Source organism: Parambassis ranga, chromosome 2, assembly GCF_900634625.1.
Source record: "Parambassis ranga chromosome 2, fParRan2.1, whole genome shotgun sequence".
NCBI classification, from domain to species: domain Eukaryota; kingdom Metazoa; phylum Chordata; class Actinopteri; family Ambassidae; genus Parambassis; species Parambassis ranga.
Window position 1 is genome coordinate 46016107 of NC_041023.1, and position 7986 is coordinate 46024092.

Here is a 7986-nt window from a genome sequence, read left to right on the forward strand (position 1 = left end):
TTACTCATGGGTGGACGGACCCTGTCAGGAGTGTGACGTCAGCAGGCGTCTGTACTGGACGACACTCACCGGGCGGCTACAGTATGAACTCTTTCAATAACCTGGATCCCGTCTGCTCCAGTCTTTACGGTAGTGTGGGATTGTGGGATTGGAGAGAGCGGCGCGTGCTCTCTCAGCAGCAGAGCTCCTACAAACATGGCTGCGCACAGATTCATCGGTAAGACCGCGGCTTTACATGGTCTGTAGATCGAACCCGCTCAGGACGCAGAGTCCGGCGGCTGGCCCGGTGCCCCGCGGCCCAGGCAGGGCAGCCTGTGTGCAGGGTTAGCATGTGAGCTAATGGGTTAGCCTCGTTAGAAATGACAACAAAGCAGCCAGAGAGGTTCACGCGTGGATCAGAGACACTCACACAGGTAGACATGAAGGTTTAGTGACACACAGCAGAAGAGAAGACACTGGGATGAAGGTAGTTTCCAATGACTCCAAAATAAGATGACCTGCTGACCTGCAGGGGACAAACGAGGCGTGTTATTGAAAGTGAATGATGGAAGTAGCTTAAGATTAAGATTAATCTTGACTTAATTTTAAGATTAAGATTAATTTAATTTTAAGATTAAGATTAATCTTAATCCTAAAATTAAGTTAAGATTAAGATTAAGATTAATGTTAACTTAATTTTAAGATTAAGATTAATCTTAATCTTAAAAATCTTAATAAAATCTTAATAAAACATAAGATCTTAATTTTAAGATTAAGTTAAGATTAATCTTAATCTTAACTTAATTTTAAGATTAAGATTAATCTTAACAAGCTACTTCCATCATTCGCTTTATTGTTTCAAGATACAGAGCCGCTCTCAGCTCTGTCCCTGAATAAGTGATGGAAGGACTGAATGTCCGCATGCTGGTCCTCCCTGTGCAGATATCGGAGTGAACCTGACGGATCCCATGTTCCGAGGGCTGTACAGAGGGAAGCAGAAGCATGCCGGTGAGCTGATCCGCCTCCTCTGTCCTGCACGCTGTGGGAGCTTTGTCTGAGTCTCTTTTTCTCACAGATGACTTCGATCAGATCGTCGACAGAGCTGTGAAGGCTGGAGTGGAGAAGGTGAGCCCCCCGCCACCAGTGTGATGTGAGCTGGAGTCTGTTGTTCCTGATGCGTCCACTCTGCCTGCTGTCTGTTACAGTTCATGATCACAGGAGGAAGCCTTGAGGACAGCAGAGAAGCTCTGAAGCTGGCTGAGACCAGAGGTGACGATCGGCACAGCACAGCCGCCCGACGCTGTCCTCACGGCGCCGCCCGTCTCACCCGACATGCTGCCTGTGTCTGTTACAGAGGAGTTCTACTGCACGGTCGGCTGCCACCCCACCCGCTGCTCAGAGTTCGAGCAGAGCGGAGAGTCTCCGTACCTGAGGGGACTGAAGGAGCTGGCAGCAGCACACAGAGGGAAGGTGGTGGCGGTGGGAGAATGTGGACTCGGTATAAAGCCCTGTTGAGGGGACAGATCCTCAGTATAAAGACCGGTCTGATGCCTTAATGAGTGTTTCTTTGTTCCAGATTTTGACAGGTTGGAATTCTGCCCCAAAGACACTCAGCTCAGGTGAGTGTGTTTGGACAGGATCCAGCTCATGTCCTCATGCTTTGTTCTTACGGAGGAAAGACACACACATGAGTGGACGGGGTCCTGTCTCTCTCTGTCTGTCGCAGGTACTTTGAAAAGCAGTTTGATTTAGCAGAAGAATCCAAGCTGCCCATGTTCCTTCACTGCAGGAACTCCCATCAGGACTTTGTTGGTAGGTCTGAGGTCCTGGTTCAGTTCATGATGGATCTTTGAGGACATGTTTTTAACGTCTCTGTCCTGACAGACATCATGAGGAGGAATCGGGACCGGTGTGTTGGCGGAGTGGTGAGGAAACACAGCGTGGAGATGCAGAGAAGAGCTGAGATCAGATGCAGCTGATGACGTTCTCTCCTCTCAGGTCCACTCCTTTGACGGGACAGCAGAGGACGCCGCGGCCCTCGTTGACCTGGACCTCTACATCGGAATAAACGGCTGGTGAGAAGCTTCACACCTTCACGTCACAGGGTCGCAGCTGGCTCAGTCATAAACACAGAAACTCTTAAAAACTCTTTGCAGTTCTTTGAAAACAGAGGCCAACCTTGAAGCCATGAAGTCCATCCCCACAGAGAGGCTCATGATAGAAACCGGTGAGTCGGAGAAGGTCCGGCTAAACACGGCCGAGGTCCTCTCACGCTGAGTCTGACCCGCTGCTCTCCCCTCAGACGCTCCGTGGTGTGGCGTGAAGAGCACTCACGCCGGCTCCAAACACGTCAAGACGACATTTCCCACGAAGAAGAAGTGGGAGGCCGGGCACTGTGTGAAGGATCGGAACGAGCCCTGTCACATCGTGTGAGTCTGCTCAGGGACCAGAGGCAGCTGCAAGACCTCCGTCAGTTTAACACGTTCATGTCTGTTTCAGACAAGTTCTGGAGGTGATGGCAGCTGCAAGGGAGGAGGATCCTGTGGAGCTCTCCAACGCCATCTACAGCAACACCACCAAGGTCTTCTTCAGCGCCAGCTGATCACAGACGGATGATAATCGGGTCCTCCAGGGTCTCCGGACTGAGCCCAGGACTCGGCTTTCTTAAATATCAAATGTCTTTATGCTGTGTAATAAAACAGTTCTAGGTTTCCTTGGGTCATTCTCACACTTTATTATATTAAACTTTCTGTGTGGATATGAAACGTATTTGTTGCGTCACCTGCCACACCCACTGACGCCGGAAATGACGTGTAATTACGTTGCAGCAGCCTAGCAACTTCTGTGGTCTTGTCAAAGCAGAGAGGTGTGAAGGATGCCCTCCGTGACACCGGACTGAGCGGGACCTGACCGGGGTCTGACCGGGACCGTGACGTTTACCGGCTGGAGGCGGAGCCTGCCGGGGCGGAAGCAGCAGTTTAAACCGAAGAAGAAGAAGAATCAGCAACAGGAGGTTGGGCCAGAGGCAAACATGGCGGACAGCAGCAGGCTAGCAGCGGCCACATAGACGTCAGGCGAACCGAAAGCCAAGAGAACCGGCGGCTGCTGCCGTGGGTTCATGCTGCGTGGATAGCCGGGGCTCACCGGGACCGGGAAGCCCTCCGCGGAGACCGCATGGCGTCCACTCAAGCCCGGATAGGCCAGCAGGCCTTAGCGGTGCTGGATGTGGCTCTGCGAGTTCCCTGTATCTTTATTATCGACGCCATTTTTAACTCTTACTACGACCCGGGTTCAGGATGGGCCGGGGCGATGGGGAAGGTCCTGGTCCGAGTCACGGGTAAGAACCCCGCAGAGCCGGGCTCGCACACACTGACGGTTCTAACCGTTAGCTCGCTAGCTAGCTAGCTAGCTGTAGCAGCTGACCTGTCAGAACATAAACAGATGATCTGTCAGGGCACCGGGCTACAGGCTAGCAGCTAGCAGGTCCGGGTCACAGGTGTCAGCTGGAGGCTGGTTCTGTCCTGCAGACAGTGGTGTTTGTGGGGTTAATGTGCACATCACTGTAATCTGATTCCTGAGTAACTGATCACACAAATGTTTCAGTTATCTGATCTGTTTATATCCGGTCAAATAAAGGGTTTAAAGTAGCAGCCGTCCATCATTGTCTGCGGTCTGAGGCGGACATGTGTGAAGGGAAGAGTTAAGTCCTGTCCACATTATATGATAATATATCTCTGTACCAGCAAAGTATAAATCTAATCCAAGTGTTCCTGCTGACAGACCTCAGATTACTGCACCAGATTACAGGCAGGTTACATAACCTCCGTGTGGACCTTTGGCCCCTGACAGGCCTCTGTGTGCTGGGTTCAGCCAGTCGAAGGGCCACACAGCAGCCTGTGTGTTTTTAACCGGGTCAGGGAGCTGCTCTCTCTCTTCAGTTGTAGTTTTTCTTTGTGTGCTTCCTGAAGTGGGTCATTGTGTGATGACTTGTGTCTCCGCTGGCCTCCAGGTGTCCTCATCTCCAGCGTGGTGCTGCTGCTCTCCCAGAAAGCGCTGTTCAAGTTCTACACCCTCTTCTTTGCCGTCCTCCTGGGCCTGACAGCCGTCCTCATAAACTACTACGCCACCTCGCACATAGACTTCTACAAAGCGGCGCTGGGCTTCCGGGTGCTGCCCAGGAACGGGCCGACGCTGTGGCTGGGCATGGCCGCGGTCCAGCTCGCCTTCGGCATCGGCTACGTGTTCCTGCTCAACCTCCAGTCGGTGTTCGCCGCGCTGGTGGTCCTGGACATCATGATCCCCCTGTGGGGACTGATGATCGAGCTGCCTGCAGACGTCAGGCAGATGGTGGCCGTGTTCTCGGGCCTGGGGCTGGCTCTCAACACGGCGATCTGCCTGGCCATGAGGCTCAGGTGGTTCTACTACTCGTGCCGCTACGTCTACCTGCTGATACGGCACATGTACCGGATATATGGACTGCAGCTGCTGCTGGAGGACACCTGGAAGAGGATCAGGTTCCCTGATGTGCTGCGAGTCTTCTGGCTGACCCGGGTCACTGCCCAGGCCATGATACTGGTGTACGTGGTGCGGGTGGTGAGGAGGGAGAGCGGAGACGCTACAGGAGGGGCTGCAGACGGCGGTTCTGATTCACAGGTCAGCTCTGGGTTCATTTCTCTGTATTACAAAGACCTTCCAGCGGCCCGCTTTCTACTGCAGGAACTCCTCCTCCTGAGTTCCTCTGTAGGTCTGTAGGAACTATTAGGCTGATTTTCCACAAGCCAGACTCCCCCGACAGGAGCTGGCTCAGGGTCTGTGTGGGGTAGGAAGAGGTGCTCCTACTGGACGGTAGGCTTTGTTGGAATGTTATGAATATACTGTCACCTCATGAGATCCTGCACAGGTTTCTGCTGCAGGAGCTGCCCTGTTAGTTCCTTTTCAGTAAAATAACAAAGCAGTGGAACACTGCACCTACGATGTTCCTGCTGAATGTAAGCTCACAGCCTGTGTGTGTCTGTGTGCGTCTGTGTGTGTGTCTGTGTGCGTCTGTGTGTGGGGACCACCTTCAGGGCTACCTGCTGAGCTGGGACGTGTTCTGGGACCTGACTTCTAACCTGATCATCTCCGGCTGTGACTCCACACTCACCGTGCTCGGCATGAGCGCCATCATCTCCTCCGTCGCCCACTACCTCGGCCTCAGCATCCTGGCCTTCATAGGTAAGAAACCGCTCCCCTGTTTCTGATTGGCTGGCTGGTGAGCGCGCTCCCTGATTCGGCCGCTTTGTGTCATTTAAGGGTCGACGGAGGAGGAGGACAAGCGTTTGGGCTTCGTGGCTCCCGTCCTGTTCTTCATCCTGGCACTGCAGACCGGCCTGAGCAGCCTGGACCCAGAGGAGCGCCTGGTGGGTTTCAGGACCCTCTGTCGCTGTGTTCACACGTGGCGCCCTGCCCTAACCTGTCGGTAACTCTCTTCCCTCTGCAGGTCCGTCTCAGCCGGAACATGTGCCTTCTGCTAACTGCCATCCTGCACTTCATTCACGGCATGACCGACCCTGTCCTCATGTCGCTCAGCGCTTCCCACGTCTCCTCTTTCCGCCGCCACTTCCCCGTCCTGCTGGTGTCCCTGGTGCTCTTTGTCCTCCCTGTGGCCCTCAGCTACACCCTCTGGCACCACTACGCCCTCAACACCTGGCTGTTTGCCGTCACCGCCTTCTGCGTGGAGCTCTGCCTCAAGGTGAGTGCGAACAGACGTCCTCCTCCTCACGTTTGACTCGTCAGTGGCAGCGGTTGGTCTGACCTGTCCTCTCCTGTAGGTTGTGGTGTCTCTGACGGTCTATGGTCTCTTCATGGTGGACGGATTCTCCAACGTCCTGTGGGAGAAGCTGGATGACTACGTCTACTACGTGCGCTCCACGGGAAACATCATCGAGTTCCTGTTTGGTGTGATCATGTTCGGAAACGGCGCCTATACCATGATGTTCGAGTCCGGGAGCAAGATCCGCGCCTGCATGATGTGCCTGCACGCGTACTTCAACATCTACCTGCAGGCCAAGAACGGCTGGAAGACCTTCATCAACCGCCGCACCGCCGTCAAGAAGATCAACTCCCTGCCCGAGGTGCGAGGGGACCAGCTGAGGGACATCGAGGACGTGTGCGCCATCTGCTACCAGGAGTTTGCCACCTCGGCCCGCATCACGCCCTGCCACCACTACTTCCACGCGCTGTGCCTCAGGAAGTGGCTCTACATCCAGGACACGTGTCCCATGTGCCACCAGAGGGTCTACATCGAGGACGACATTCGAGACAGAGCTGCCTTCTCCAACAACAACGGGGGCTACGCCGCACCGCAGGATGCCGGCGGCGGGCAAGCCCCGGGGGACAACCAGCGCCGACCGCCAGCCGCCGAGCTGCCGGCCAACGGAGCGGCGGGCGGGGCGCAGGCCGCCGGGGGGGGCGCGGCAGAGCTCAACAATGACCTGCTGGAGGACAACGACAGCATCGAGTACGATGAGGAGGAGTGGGGGACTCAGAACGGCAGCACGCCGGTAGAAGAAGACTATATCAATGACGACACAGACTCCACGGAGGACTGACAGGAGCAGAAGAATTTATCTTTATTATATTTAAGTTAAAAAGATAAACGTCAGGGATGTTTCTCTCTCTCCTTAGTTTCTTTGGTTGGAGTTTTACTCTATAAGGGCTCGTGGAAAGAGTAACAGCTGCTCTCCCTGTGTGTGTGTCTGTGTGTGTGTGTGTGTGTCGGGGCTGCCTGATGTAGACCAAAACCTCACACTAACATCCTCAGAGCTGATAAAGATCTGCAGAGGCCTCAGAGAAAACACAAAGAAAAGAAGCCACTTTCTTTCTTTAGATTCTGTCCCCGTGCAGCCCTGTGTGTGTCTGTGTGTGTCTGTGTGTGTGCCTGCCGACATGTAATGTCCTTAGAGGATGTCTTAAAATGCTGGAGCGTTGGTTAAAGGACTGCGGGGCTGCTGTTGGACCTCCATCGGCTGCTCTGCACCGAGCGGAGGAGCTGGGAGAGGTGTGACTTGCTACTGTAATCACTGATATACCTCTGTCATACTTACTACTGGTCTGTTGTGTGACCTCACTTTACGATTGTGTACGTTATTGTACATTTAATGACACGTGCGTGCACTCTCTCCCCTCACAGTAGAGGTTCAGTATTTAGTTTAGCGGCTCCTCACAGACTCGGACCGCAGGAGGTGTCTGTGGTCCACCGGGCTCAGAGGGTGACACTAAAATATAACAGACCGATACACGTGCTGTGGATGTGCCGCCCACAGGTAGTTCTGCGTCTCGCCCCTGAAAGAGCTCCAACAGGTGCAGTGAAAGCCACACTTTCAGAGCTCTGGTCCAAAAAAAATGTATTGATCAGTGCGGTAAAAATGCAGCATTATGTCAGCGAGAAGCATTCAGTCATTTCCTCCCAGAATCCTTTGTGCTCCCTCACTGGTAAAGACCGGAGGGTTCTCACACTGCTGAAGCACTTTCAAAGGCTGGTGGAAGTCTCAGGGCTGGAGGAGCCCAGAGTCTGAGCAGAACCCTCAGAACAAGCCTCTGAGTGAATCTGCAGGAGTCCTGTTCTCCTGCTGATGAGGATCGTCAGTTCCACAAAAACCTTCAAGCACAACTCCAGCGAGTATTAACCCCTTCAGACTTCCACAGCCTGGAGCTCCTGCTCCTGACTGATGGCAGAAGAGAGAGCGCCGACTGTGACGTATGAAGGACTGTGATTATTAGTGTGATGGATCTGGGAGCGTTTGAAAGCTCCTCAGTTTGCCTTTTGTTTTAAAAAGAGATTTATGTAAATAAAATCATCTTTGATATTGTGTTCGGGCTCCTGACTGAATGGAACACAGCGTGAAGCTGCAGCTGGCGTACACGACCACCAGATGGTGCTGTTTCAGCGGCGTGTTGGAGTCCGGTTTGTCATTTAAGGCAAATAAAGTTTTACATATAAAATACGAAAATCGATACACTTCCGGT

At 53.4% G+C, this 7986-nt stretch overlaps 2 protein-coding genes across 4 annotated transcripts; both read left to right on the plus strand.

Moving 5' to 3' along the window:
* The first annotated feature begins 122 nt into the window (after positions 1-122).
* Positions 123-2691, plus strand: tatdn1 (TatD DNase domain containing 1). Of its 3 annotated transcripts, none has more exons than XM_028433177.1 (12): positions 123-217; positions 922-987; positions 1055-1104; positions 1185-1248; positions 1334-1477; positions 1556-1598; positions 1706-1791; positions 1864-1904; positions 1978-2054; positions 2136-2206; positions 2282-2408; positions 2479-2691. In XM_028433177.1, the coding sequence occupies exons 1-12, from the start codon at positions 196-198 to the stop codon at positions 2579-2581; spliced, it is 894 nt and encodes a 297-aa protein (XP_028288978.1). In that variant the 5' UTR covers positions 123-195; the 3' UTR covers positions 2582-2691. The 3 variants fall into 3 exon arrangements, with proteins under 3 accessions (XP_028288978.1, XP_028288996.1, XP_028288987.1); XM_028433195.1 differs by having other exon boundaries at positions 183-217; positions 843-987; XM_028433186.1 differs by lacking the exon at positions 123-217 and adding an exon at positions 228-466.
* A 95-nt stretch (positions 2692-2786) lies between these two features.
* rnf139 (ring finger protein 139) lies at positions 2787-7831 on the plus strand. Its single transcript, XM_028433161.1, has 6 exons — positions 2787-3316; positions 3989-4632; positions 5046-5193; positions 5272-5378; positions 5459-5710; positions 5790-7831. The coding sequence occupies exons 1-6, from the start codon at positions 3154-3156 to the stop codon at positions 6567-6569; spliced, it is 2094 nt and encodes a 697-aa protein (XP_028288962.1). The 5' UTR covers positions 2787-3153; the 3' UTR covers positions 6570-7831.
* The last annotated feature ends 155 nt before the right edge of the window (positions 7832-7986 follow it).

Bases quoted from the DNA above. Each gene is read 5' to 3' on its own strand.
- tatdn1 (XM_028433177.1), top strand. From the start codon at position 196: ATGGCTGCGCACAGATTCATCG. The intron at 1,792-1,863 runs GTAGGTCTGAGG...CTGTCCTGACAG, and splicing joins CTCCCATCAGGACTTTGTTG to ACATCATGAGGAGGAATCGG. The intron at 1,905-1,977 runs GTGAGGAAACAC...CTCTCCTCTCAG, and splicing joins ACCGGTGTGTTGGCGGAGTG to GTCCACTCCTTTGACGGGAC.
- rnf139 (XM_028433161.1), top strand. From the start codon at position 3,154: ATGGCGTCCACTCAAGCCCGGATAGGCCAGCAGGCCTTAGCGGTGCTG. The intron at 5,194-5,271 runs GTAAGAAACCGC...GTGTCATTTAAG, and splicing joins CAGCATCCTGGCCTTCATAG to GGTCGACGGAGGAGGAGGAC. The intron at 5,711-5,789 runs GTGAGTGCGAAC...CCTCTCCTGTAG, and splicing joins GCGTGGAGCTCTGCCTCAAG to GTTGTGGTGTCTCTGACGGT.